Raw genomic sequence first — 13,811 nt, 5'->3', positions numbered from 1 at the left:
ACAAATGTTAGATCTTCTGGTTGAATAGACCCCTTTATTATGATATAGTGTCCTTTTCTATCTCTTATTGCAGTCTTTAATTTGAAACATAGTTTGTCTGATACAAGGATGGTAACTCCAGCTTTCTTTTGATGTCCCTTAGCATAATAAATGGTGGAGATCCCCTCACTTTCAATCTGGAGGTGTATTTGGGTCTGAAATAGTCTCTTTTAAGCAGCATATCAATAAGTCTTATTTTTCTATCCATTCTTATACCCTATGTCTTTTGATTAGAGCATTTAGTCCATTTATATTCAGAGTAATTATTGAAAGATATGAATTCATTGTCACTGTATTACTTCTAAAATCACTATTCCTGTAGATTGTCTACGTTCTTTTCTGGTCATTGTTACTTTTGGTCTCTCTTTTGCTCGTATGGGCCCCCTTTCATCAGGGTTGCTTTAGTGTTCACAAATTCCTTTAGTTTTTATTTGTCTTGGAAGCTCTTTTATCTCCTTCTATTCTGAATTACAGCCTTACTGGATAAAGTATTCTTGGCTGCATATTTTTCCATTTAGCTCATTGAGTACATCATGCCAGTCCTTTCTGACCTCCCAGGTCTCTATGGACAGGTCAGCTGCCAGGCTTACATGTCTACCGTTGTAGGTTAAGGACCTCTTGTCCCAAAATGCTTTCAGGATTTTCTCTTTATCTTTGTAATTTGTAAGTTTCACTATTAATATGTCATGGTATTGACCTATTTTTGTTGCTTTTGTGGGGAGTTCTCTGTGCCTCTTGGACTTGAGTGTATGTTTCCTTCCCCATATTCGGAAAGTTCTCTGCCATGATTTGTTCAAATAAACCTTCTGTCCCCTTCCCCCCCCCCCCCGCTCTTCTTCTGGGACTCCTATAATATGGATATTATTTCACTTTTTGGAATTGCTGAGTTCCCTAAGTCTACCTTCATGCTCTAATAGTTTTATTCCCCTCTCCTTTTCATCTTCATTACTTTCTATAATTTTATCTTCTGTATCACTGATTCACTCTTCTGCTTTGTTCATGCTTGTTTTTATGGCCTCCACTTGGGTCTGTATCTCAGTTATAGTGTTTTTAATTTTAACCTGACTAGATTTTAGGGTTTGGTTTTTTTTTTAAGATTTTATTTATTTATTTGACAGAGATCACAAGTAGTCAGAGAAGCAGGCAGAGAGAGAGGAGGAAGCATGCTCCCTGCTGAGCAGAGAGCCCAACACGGGGCTCGATCCCAGGACCCTGAGATCATGACCTGAGCCAAAAGCAGAGGCTTTAACCCACTGAGCCACCCAGGTGCCCCTAGATTTTAGTTTTTATCTCTATAATAAAGGATTCTCTAGGGTCTTCTCTACTTTTTTTGTGCCCAGCTAGTATCTTTATAATTGTCATTTTAAACTCTAGTTTAGACATTTTACTTATATCTGTATTGATTAAATTCCTGACTGTGAATACAACTTCCCCTTCTTTCTTTTGGGATGAATTTCTCTGTCTTGTTATTTTGTCCAGAAAAGAAAAGAAAAAGAAAAACAATAGCAACAGAAAAAAACTAAATCCTGGATGTGTTTTAGTCTGCTTGTTAAAAGAAACTAGATCCCAGGCATGTGGGTGGTCCAGTTGGTTAAGCATCTGTCTTCAGCTCAGATCATGATCCCAGGGCCCTGGGATCGAGTCTCACATCAGGCTCTTGCTCACTGGGGAGTCTGCTTCTCCTTCTGCCCTTCCCCCTTACTCATGATCTCTCTTGTACTCTCGCTCTCTCTCTCAAATAAATGCTAAAAAGAAAAGAAACTATATCCCAAAATAAGAAAATTATACACACACACAATGAAAAGAAACAAAAAATAAAATATCTATGTAGTGTTTATGAAAGTAAAATTTTAAAAAGGAATTGGGAAAAAATAAGAAAATAACAAAAAATAATAATGAAAGACTAAAGAATAAAAATACAAAGAATACTATCTACTGTTTTCTCCTAGAGCTGAAGTTTTTCAGCCCTTTATGATCAGTAGACTTGGTACAAGGAAGTTGTTTGTGCTGCTCTTCTGGGGGAGGGGCCCCATTGTGCTCATTCTCAGGTGGAATTGCTGTAGTGGAAATGTGCCTGCAGTGCATAGGGAGGCAGGGGTTGGTGTAAGTGGCTCCAGGCTCCACTGGGTGGCTCTCTTTTGCTCTCTCAGGACTTTAGCCCGGACAGGCAGGATGAATATGGCTCCAGGCTCCACTGGGTGGCTCTCTTTTGCTCTCTGAGGACTTTAGCCCGGACAGGCAGGATGAATATGTTTTCTAGCCCCCCCAAGCTGAAAATTTGTGCCCCCTACTCTTCCGTGAGCCCTCACAGAAAAGCACTCATTCGCCCTTGTCTCCCACATTTCTGTCAGAACTCTGTGTTCACCCTCCCCATGTCCAAGCTTTTTTATCATAACCCAGCACCTGACTGAATTTCAAAATTCCAAAGTTTAGGGATTCCCACGGTTTGGACCCGCCCTCTTCCTCCCAGAGATGGTCTTGCCATGCTTCTGCCGTTTGGGAAACCTGTCTCAGGAAAGCAGTCGCTTGATCACACAGGGGATAAGTTTATGGCAACACAGAGCAGAAAGCTGGCACTGAGACTCACTGTTGTCAGCTGGCTTCTACACTCCTATACCTGAGAACTGTGCTACTCTTAGGCGCCACCCGTTCTTCTTGTGACCCCAGGGATCCTCGGATCGTGCTGTCACACCTGGGATTCTGCCCCACTTCACCATCTGAGCACCTTTAAGCCAGGCATGTCCCTCACTATAGGAGCAGTCTTCCAAAAGTTCTGATTTTGCACTCGGCTGCTTAAGCAGGCCCCCTCTCCACTGCTGTATCCTCAGCTCTCTCACACTGGATGCAAGTCTCTCTACCTCCTACCTTCCAAACAGTGGTTGCTTTTCTACTTTTAGTCTTACAGCATTTCTTTTCTCAGATCTCCAGTTGATTTCGTGGGTGTTCAGAATGATTTGATAACTATCTAGTTGTATTTGAGGGATGAGACAAACTTAGATCCCTCTACTCATCCACCATCTTAACTCCCAGTCAGCCTTTGATTTAAAATAAAGTGAATAATACTCATATGGATTGAGAGCTGAATATTGAAGTACTTACAGCTGTTGTATTATTTTCTGCCATCTAATATTTTGTGATATTTAGATGGAATTCTGTTCTGCATTTTAATTATGCTTTTTGCTTATTAATTTGATTTGCTATTTACTTCTTATTTAATAAAGGTAATGCTGTTCTATGTTGCTGACATTAAAGTGAAGGAAGAATAATTTATTTGAAAACAAATGCAGCAATATTTATAATTTTATTTTGATAGTATTGACATTTTGATTTTTATTTCAGGAGATAAGGATTTACCCATATGAATTTTGACTTTTGAATGATTCATTTAATTTTACCAAATATTTATTAGGCATGTATTATACTTAATATACTATTCTAGGTACCAAAAATCCAAAAATGAGTAAGATTTGTTTTCTGATTTTAAAATACCTTTGCCTAAGGGTACCTGACTAACTCAGTCAGTGGAATGTGCACCTCTTGATCTCAGGGTTGTGAGTTCAAGCCCCATATTGGGTGTAGAGATTACTTTAAAAATCTTTAAAAAGATACCCATTGCCTGGTTGGAAAAGATAGACCATAAACAACTACATAATCCAACACAAAAACAATTACTAAATAAAATGCTAAGCAAAGCAGTGTGCTAGTAAAAATAATAAAAGAGAATTGTTAATTCTGGCTTAGAAATTCAAGACAGACAACAGTAAGAAAAATTTTAAAGTAGAAGTAGGGTTTCTCTAGAAATGAGCAGGGTAAAAACTCTGCTAAAGGAGTAGTCTGAACAATGGCCTAGAATTTGTCAACAGTTCATGGTATGTAATCCATTGTAGCTAGAGTCCAGTATATCTGAAGGAATACAGTGAGAGATGTCTTAATATAGTTATGGAGTTTATTTTTTCTTAAAATTATTTTGAAGGAACCACATCCTCCTAGATTGTCAGCAGAAGAAGCAGTGCAGAAGCAGACAAAAACAGACACTTCAACCCTAAATGTATTTCAACATCTCTCCGAACTCAAGTCATTTTTTATAGAGGTAATATCCAGCTTGGTAATATCAAAGCATGTTCTCTGTGAATTCTATACACCAATCATTGCTCCTTTTATTCTCTAAAGGAGGGGGGGTCATAATATTTAATCCAAAATAGTAAATAATATTGCAATAATATGTTCTTGGTTTTTAAAACAATCTTGCTGAAAGTTTTTGTTTGCTGCTGAGTGGTAGTGAGACCTATTTTTCTTGGCTTACTTTCTTCTACTTCACATTTTCTAGACAAGGAAGAATAAACTTGATTTAAATTGCTTTTCATGACAGCTGAAATGATACATAGAGGGAGGTAGTGTCTGCTCATTTATAAAATATGTCCCAATAAGTCAGATTGGTAATTGCTAATATCAGAAGGAATAATCAAGTAAAACAAGATAGTTATTGCTTAATTGAAAAAGTACTTTAAATTGAAACGTTTATATACATGCTGAATTACTTTAGTTCACAATGTGAATGTGAAATGCATTTATACCTATGAATTTGGTTAAGACATAATATTCTTGTCAAGAAGAAAAAGTGATGATAAAAAGTTATTAAGAATAGTTTAGAAATGTGTGAAAAAAGCAATAGCTCTCACACAATACAATAGACATTGGAAAATTTTCTTAAAGGGCCAGATAATAAATATTTTAGACTCTAGTCAAAAGGTAAAATCAAGAAAGTTATATAGGTACATATGTAACCACTTAAAATAGAACCATTTAAAAATGTAAAAACCATTCTTTGCTTACGCAAAGCCTATAAAACAGGTGGTAGGCTGGACTTGTACCATAGGACGTTTGTCAAATCCTGCCTTAGAACATCATTATAATGTGTTTCTTAGGTTCACAATCATGGGAAGTCATTATAGAATTTTTAGATAATTTGGTGTAAAAAAGTTTTATGAAGTTTCTATTATAGTTAGCTTTATACTGGGTTTTATTCAAATGAATCATGTTGTAGTAATCTCTATAGTACTTTGAATGTTTTCCCATGTTTCTGAAAGCACTTCATAATTAATTCTTGCCACTCCTTTCCTAGATCCATGTTTAGTGAGATATAGTTATTTAGTGTTTAACAGTACAAACTCTCCAGAATCAGTTGTTTTCCCAAAGGGTCTAAGTCAGTTGCCTGGAACTTGGCATACATAGAAACAATGCTTAGAAATGATGACGATTTTGGGGCCCCTGTCTCGCTCAGTCAGTAAAGCATGTGACTCTTGATCTTGGGATCATGAGTTCAAGACCCATGTTAGGCATAGAGCTTAACTTTTAAAAAGAAAGAAAAAAGAAAAGATGACTAATTCCTAGATGTGTTCTGGGTCCCTAAGACCATCTTCAGGTTCAATGATTTGCTAGAAGGACTCAAGAGTATTCAACATACAGTTGTACTCACAACTAAAATTTATTACAGTGAAAGGATACAAAACAACATCAGCAAAGGACGAAGGCACATGGGGTGGAGTATAGGGGAAATCAGGGGCAAGTATCCAAGAATCCTCTCCGAGGACAGTCACGTAGGACATGCTTAATTCTCCCAGTAATGAAATGTGAAAACACATATTTGTCTACCAGGGAAGCTCATTAGAGACTCAACACTCAGGGTTTTTATTGGGGGCTGGTCACATGTGCCTAGCACATGCCAAAATTCCAGACTCCCAGGAGAAAATAGGGTCTTCAGCATAAACCATGTTGTTTACACAATTAATCTATGAATAATGAGCTGCTTTTATCATTGAGGACAAGTTTTATATCAGTGTAGGGAACTCTGCCCACCAAGTTCCCAGATGCCGGCCAAGGGCCAACCTTAAAGGCAGGCCATTCTAAGGAGACTGTTTTGAGCCTGCTATGTTAACTCTTTACTGCACATAGATAACCCATTATTGAACACATAATCTGATGGACATATTATACTATATTATGCAATGGTGATAAAATGATTTCATCATGTCTAATAATTTGTGACATTGTTTTTATAGAATAATGCATTCCAAGTTCCATCTGCAGATTCAGTGACATTCGAACCCTTTGAACCCAACATGTCACAGGGTAGTTATCCCCAGGACCAGTATCTGGAGTAGGACAAAGAACACAATAAATATCCTTGGGTACTAATAATTTGTTAATCCCTTTTCATCATTGTAGGGGAAGCTATTTCCCCACTCATTCATAGGAAAACAGAAGGCCTGTCTGTAGTTCTGTCTTCCTAGTTGCTAAAATGATGAAGAAAACAGAGGTAGCAGTGAAAGCAAAGGCCTAATAAATGGATTTCTTCAAACACCATGTTCATTTATGCTTATGTAAATGTAAGTTGTTTTCTTGCCTCACAGAGTGAAGAGAAGAGATAGGGACTAATTTTGTATAGTTTATAATTCCTTATTTAATTCATATAAGCATCTTAGAATAATACCTGACACATAGCGTGTACCCAATAATGTTAGGTTATAATTTATCTAATAAATGTGAAGTATAATTTATGAACTATTGTTACATCAAAAAACTTAGTTCAAATCACTGTTCTCTTTCGTGTTGTAATAAGATAATGGCAGATATTTTCTAAGGACTTCATTTTCTGGTCCTATTGTTACAGCATTCAGGATTACCTCACTTAATGGGATAGATCTATGTTTTGAAAGTTAAACCCAAAAAGAACTTCTATAAAAATATAGCCAGTTGTTGTATTTGACTTAATTGGGCAATATGCTCTTATATGGTCTATATTTTCTACTTTATATTCATGTCAGCATGGCAAGGGAAAAGGAAAGATTTGAAATCATTGGCTGTGTTAAATGGTTGATGCTCTTTGAAATCTGCATTTCTCTTTTCTAGCAGAGTAGTAGAATACAAGAAAATTCTGGGTTTTAGAAGTTTGAAGTATGCCACCCAAACATGGTACATAGTTCCTTTCCTACATTTTTTAGGCTTTTTTTTTTTTAAGTATATTTGACACACAATGTTACATTAGTTTCAAGTGTACAGCATAATGATTCTCCTTTTCTACATTTTAATTAAATTATATGTTTTGATAGAGTAAAATGCTATATTACAAAGTTCATTCTTGTTTAAAGAAATAGAAGTTATCAATAACTTAAACCGAATAAGATAAGCAGAACTAGCCACTAAGCCTCTGTCTTTATTTTATAGGGAATTAGTGATGGCGTCCCACTAATAAAGGCCATTGTCCCCAAAAATCAGTCTCGTTCTTTTATGTCTCAAGGCAGTCCTGAGTTATTGGTAAGTTGACTTATATTTTTTTCACACTGCTACATCAAAATACATTACAACTTACAAAAAAAAATTGAGAAAATAAATTTTTAAAGACTTCTTAAAAATTATAAAGAAGATTTTTATGGAATTATTTTGATCAAATATGGAAATGATTTTCTGAGGGCACCTGAGAGGCACAGTCAGTTAAGCATTCAGCTCTTGGTTTCGTCTCAGGTCATGATCTCAGGGTCCTAAGGTGGAGCCTGGCATAGGGCTCCACACACAGCATGGAGTCTGCTTGAGTTTCTCTCTCCGTCTCCCTCTGCCCCTCCTGCTCATGCTCTCTCTAAAATAAACAAATTAATCTTTTTTAAAAGCATGTCTTTTAGATACACAACTTTTATTTCAATTACTTAACTAATTCTTTTTTTTTAATTTCAATAAATATGTCTCAATTTATTTGCTTTTGGTCAGTTTTTAGAACCAGAAATAGTTTTGTTTTGTTTTTTAACTTTTCATTTAAATTCCAGTTAGTTAACATACAGTGTAATATTAGGTTCAGGTGTACAATATAGTTATTCAACACTCCCATACATCACCTGATGCTCATCACAACAGGTGCCCTCCTTAACAGCTGCCCTCCCACCCCCTTACCTGTTTAACCCATCTCCTCTCCCCCTCCCTTCTGGTAACAGTGTGTTTCTTGGTTTGCCTCTCTCTCTCTCTTTTTCCCATTCACTCATTTGTTTCCTTTCTTAAATTCTACATGTGAGTGAAATCATATGGTATTTGTTTTTGACTGACTTATTTTACTTAGCATAATACTCTCTAGCTCTATCCATGTCATTGCAAACAGCATGATTTTATTCCTTTTTATGGCTGAGTAATATTCCATTATTATAATATTCCATTATAGATAGACAGGCAGACCACATCTTTATCCATTCATCAGTTGATGGACACTTGGGCTGTTTCCATAATTTGGCTGTTGTAGTAATGCCATAAATATTGGGGTATGTGTATCCCTTTAAATTAGTGCTGGTTATTGGTCTATTCAAATTTTCTATTTCTTCCTGTTTCAGCTTTGACAATTTATGTGTTTTTAGGACTTTATCTGTTTCTTTCAGGTTGTGCAATTTGTTGGCATATAGTTTTTCATAATATTCTCTTGTAATTGTATTTCTGTGGTGTTGGTTATTTTTTCCCCTTCTCATTTGTGATTTTATTTGGGTACTTTCTCTCTCTCTCTCTCTCTTTTTTAAAGATTTATTTATTATTTTAGAGCAAGTGAGCAGGGGAGGGATAGAGGGAGAGGGAGAGCATCTCCAGCAGACTCCCCACTGAGTGGGCAGCATGATGTGGGGCTTGATCTCACAACCCTGAGATCATGATCTGAGCCAAAACCAAGAGTTGGAGATTTAACAGACTGAGCCACCCAGGCACACCTCTTTTCTTTTTGATTGAGTCTCTCTACAGGTTTATCAGTTGTATTATTTTTTTCAAATGACTAGCTCCTGGTTTCATTGATCTGTTTTGTTTTGTTTTTTTAAGATTTTATTTATTTATTTGTCAGAGAGAGAGAGCACAAGCAGGCAGAGGCAGAGAGAGAAGCAGACTCCCTGCTGAGCAAGGAGCCTGATGTGGGGCTCGATCCCAGGACCCTGGGATCATTACCTGAGCCAAAGGCAGTGGCTTAACCAACTGAGCCACCCAGGCATCCCTGATCTGCTGTTTTTGTTTTTGTTTTTTTAGTTTATCATTTATTACTTTAAGCTTCGTTTGTTCTTTTTTCTAGCTCCTTTAGGTATAAGGTTAGATTGTTTGAGATTTTCCTTGCTTTTTGAGGTAGGCCTCTGTTGCTATATACTTCCCTCTTAGGACCACTTTTGCTACATCCCAAAGGCAGACTGTTGTGTTTTCATTTTCATTTCTTTCCATATATTTTCTTTTATTTCCTGATTGACCCATTCATTGTTTAAGAGCCTGCTATTTAACTGCCATGTATTTATGGTCTTTGCAGATTTTTTCCTTGAAGTTGACTCCTAGTTTCATAGCATTATTCAAGTAGTTAACTGTAATTCTAAAGTTTATTTGGAATAATAAATATCTGAAAATACCGGAAAATTTTTTACAAGAAAAATATGATATAACATCATCTGTTACAATATAAGGCAGTAAAAGAATGAAAATGAGAAATAATACAAAATTGATTAAGGTGTATACACTCAGGACATGTTAGTGAGTGCTTAACATGAATTTTATAATTTAATCCACTGACAATCCTGTGAGATAGGCACTATTATTATTTCCCTTGTACAGATGAGAAATTAAAACTCGGAAGTAATTTGCTCATAGTTGCAGAGCTAGCAAGCAAGGGATCTGGGACCCAGGTACATGGACCAAACCTAGGTCTGTCTTATTCACATTTTGTCATGTACAAATTATAAGACGAGAGTATAGCACAGGGAACAGTGGAGATTCTGGAATTAAACTATTTTTCTAATTATGTATATTGTGTGTCTGCTTAGAAAAAAAGTCTAGAAAGACATACTCCAAAAAAAAGTGCCTTTCAGCAGTAGAATTCTTGTGATTTTCACCTTTAATACCTGTATTTCTTTAAGTTATATCTTCTTTATAATCTGTTTTATAATCTGGAGGGGGTAAAGCTTTTCATTATTCACTATAAGGAACACCTGGGTGGCTCAGTTGCTTAAGCATCGGCCACTTGATTTTGGGTCAGGTCATGATCTCAGGGTTGTGAGATAAAGTGCTGTGTTAGGCTCAGTGCTCAGAGGGGAGTCTGCTTGGCATTCTCCCTCTCACTCTGCCCCTCCTCCCTGTGCTCGCCTGTTCTCTCTCCCTTTCAAGTAAATAAATCTTAAAAAAAAAAAAAAAAAGAATATTCACTATGACTGTCACTAAGATAGAGCTTCGTAATTTCTTTTAATAATTTTTAATTTCTTCCAACTGCCAACTAATAGATGCTAGTAAACTTTGAGAAATAAGGAAGAAAATTATCTCACTAAAGAAAGACAGAGGCCCTTGGGTGGCTCAGTCGGTTAAGTATCTGACTTAGGCTCAGGTCATGACCTTAGGGTCCTGGGATTGATCCCCACGTTGGGCTCCCCACTCAGCGGGGAGTCTGTCCCTCTCCCTTTGCCCCTCCCTCTGCTCATGCTCTTTCTCTCTCCCTCTGTGTCTCTCAAATCTAAAAAAAAAGAAAGATAATTGGACAACTTGTCTTGCCATGAAATATAAGATAAACTAAAAGATAAGAACAAAGAGATTTTTCCATTTTAAGACTTTATTAATTATTATTATTAAGGCTTTATGCAGAGCACCTGGCTGGCTCAATCAGTGGAGTATGTGATTTCAGGGTTGTGAGTTTGAGCCCCACTTTGGGTGTAGAGATTACCTAAAAATAAAATCTTAAAGAGAAAAAGAATTAATGAATTTTGTGGTTCAAGTACACAATCCCACATTATTCCTTAAATGGTAAATGCTAACATCATATGAGCATTTCGTTATTTTGTGCTGCTTTCTTTAATCTTTTATTTCGTTTTTGTCTTCATATGTTCTTTACCAGATAACAGTAAACATGAATTACATTGTGGGAACCCATGGATGGCTGCCTTATGACAGAAACATTTCCAATTACTTTACATTCATCAAAGATCAAACTGTAACAAATCCAAAGTAAGTAAGTGAATATTTAAAGCAAAACAGGTGCACCTGGTACCTTATTGCCAGGAAAAACAACTAAATCAATTGGTGTCATTTTGAAAGTAATACGGTAGACATGTAGATTTTCTTCCCTTTTTCCCTCTTCCTGACTTGAATACTGGCTTCAGGATAAAATCATTTTTATAATACCATTATAGAAACATAAATTAGGATACCTGGGTGACTCAGTTAAGCGTCTGCCTTCAGCTCGGGTCATGATCCCAGAGTCGTAGAATTAAGTCTTGAATCAGGCTCCTTGCTCTGCCTGCCACTCCCCATGCTTGTGGCGCTCACACTCTCTCTCTCTCTCTCACTGACAAATAAATAAAATCTTAAAAAAAAAAAAAGAAATTATTAGTAGTTTGTAGGCTTGATTGTATTTTTATTGCACAGTTACTTATAAATAAGCCTTGTGTATTTTATATAAGAATTTATTATTTACCTTAATTTTTTATTTTTTTAATTTTACTTTATTATTTCTTTTAGATTTTTAAAATCTATTTATTTATTTATATATTACCTTAGTTAATTTTTTAAATATCCAAAGGTTGCATTTTAAATTAAAGTAATGTTTCCCTTACTCCAGGTTGTATTAGCTGTATGTTTATTAGGAGCAATGTCTTTTTTCCTTCTTATCCCATGTAGGACTTAGTACTGTTGTGTTTGGCACAAAATATACCTTCAGCAAATTAATACTGAATAATAAAGTTCTAGAGCTGACCTGTCAGAATTGGCCCTCATTCTCTGTGTACACACTGAAGTGTAATAACTTCTTTTCTTTATGTTCAGTTAGCCAACATCATTAGTTTTTGATGTAGTATTCAATGATTCATTGGTTGTGTATAACTTCATTGTGTCTCTGCAAAATCTAGATTGGCTGACCTCACAGGTATTTATTTCACAGGAAAGCAGATAAAACCCATATCTTTGGGGGCGCCTGGGTGGCTCAGTGGGTTAAGCCGCTGCCTTCGGCTCAGGTCATGATCTCAGGGTCCTGGGATCGAGTCCCGCATCGGGCTCTCTGCTCAGCAGGGAGCCTGCTTCCCTCTCTCCCTCTCCCTCTGCCTGCCTCTCTGTCTACTGTGATCTCTCTCTGTCAAATAAATAAATAAAATCTTTAAAAAAAAAAAAAACCCATATCTTTGCTTTCGTTTGAGTGAGAAATGATCTTCATGAGTATTGTTAGGTACAGGTACTGCCTGTGCAGTAGATTCCTGGTTTCAGTTGATTTCCAACTTTCCTCATCCTGTCATATCCTTATCTTGTCCTTTATACTTTGATACTACCATTTACAGAATTGACAATCTTCCTAAACTGGCTTTGAAAGGCAAGACTTAAATCTTTTCCACACCTTCACCAGTCTCAACTTCTTTAGCTTAACCCTTGAGACTATTTTTATGTATCTTCTTATGTAATAAAAAACATGAATACCATTAATATATTTTCTGAAACTCATTATCATTCATTAATGGGGACATTTCAAATTGAATGGTTGAACAGATTAATTTTTTTTCTTTTTCAGAGAGATTTAAGAAATAATTGGTATCAGCCTAAGTGATCTTTTAAGGAAAAGTCTAATATTTAATTGTGTTTACAGAACTCAGCGTATTATGAATGGTCCTTTTGCTCCAGGGCTGGAAATCACTTCTAAGCTATTCATAGTATCACATGATGCGAAGTTGCTTTTCAGTGCTGGACACTGGGATAATAGCATTCAAGTGATGTCACTAACAAAAGGCAAAATTATTTCACACAATATCAGACACATGGGTAAGTATTAAATTTTTTTCCCCAAAAAAGAAAAGTTTCACTTTCTTCTAACTACAAAAGTAGTACATGTTCCTATAGAAAGCATTAAAATTTACCTTCGAAGCTAAGTAAACTTTGATAGAGCAGTGTTAAGAACATTATGGTTTCTTTAAGAGTATTTATGTATTTGGGATATACTAAATACTATACAAATTAAATACAGCTTTATAGTATCTGAACAATGTTAGGCTAAGTCTTTTTTTAAAAAACTAGTTGAAAACCGGTTCCTGGGTGACTCAGTTGGTTGAACACCCAACTCTTGATTTCTGCTCTGGTCATCATGCCAGGGTAGTGGGATGGAGCCCCACATTGACTCTGCAACCCAGCAGGGAGTCTGCTTGAGATTCTCTCCCTCTCCCTCTACCCCACCTCTCTCTCAAAATACATAAATCTTTTAAAAATAAAAATAAATAAAAATCAGTTAATACAAATAAGAATTTTAAGACAAAGTGGTAAAAAAAAAAAATCTGTCATTGTTGAATAAGACATCACCTGCCCTATTAGTTAAGCATGAGGGAGGTAAATTACTGAAGGTAGTTTAACCTGGTGCTTCTTAGTGTTTCAGCCTTCAGTGAAAGAATAAAATATCGTGGGAGTGCCTGGGTAGCTCAGTAGGTTAAGTGTCCGACTCTTGATTTCGGCTCAGTTTGCGATCTCAGGGTTGTGAGATTGGCCCATGTCTGGCTCTGCACTGGGCTCCACGCTGGGCATGGAACCTGTTAAAGATTCTCTTTCTCTCTGTCCCTCAGTCCCTCCCTCTCTCCACGCTCGCTGTCTCTAAAAACAAAAGACCACGTAGATTTTCCCCTAGTATACCTATTAGGAAAGGGAGATGGAGTCTGCTACTAATTCTATACAGGTGACTCCTGAGATGACACTTAGCTCAGGTTTTTACTGTTTAGTAAAAAAATCTATTTCATATTGAGAATTTGCGATGTAATATGTACTAATTT

General features: G+C 36.4%; 1 protein-coding gene across 1 annotated transcript in view; it reads left to right on the top strand.

The window, feature by feature from the left end:
• The window catches only part of NBEAL1 (neurobeachin like 1), a 195,557-nt gene that overhangs the window by 171,325 nt on the left and 10,421 nt on the right, over window positions 1-13,811 (top strand). The window contains exons 46-49 of the mRNA XM_080798670.1: window positions 4,013-4,129; window positions 7,264-7,353; window positions 10,913-11,022; window positions 12,647-12,819. Coding sequence (XP_080654796.1) covers window positions 4,013-4,129; window positions 7,264-7,353; window positions 10,913-11,022; window positions 12,647-12,819 — 490 coding nt within the window. The remainder of the gene's footprint in view (window positions 1-4,012; window positions 4,130-7,263; window positions 7,354-10,912; window positions 11,023-12,646; window positions 12,820-13,811) is intronic.

This window comes from Martes martes, assembly GCF_963455335.1.
Source record: "Martes martes genome assembly, chromosome: 3".
NCBI lineage: Eukaryota > Metazoa > Chordata > Mammalia > Carnivora > Mustelidae > Martes > Martes martes.
Note: the sequence above shows the minus strand (reverse complement) of the source record. Positions and strands in the feature narration are given on the sequence as shown.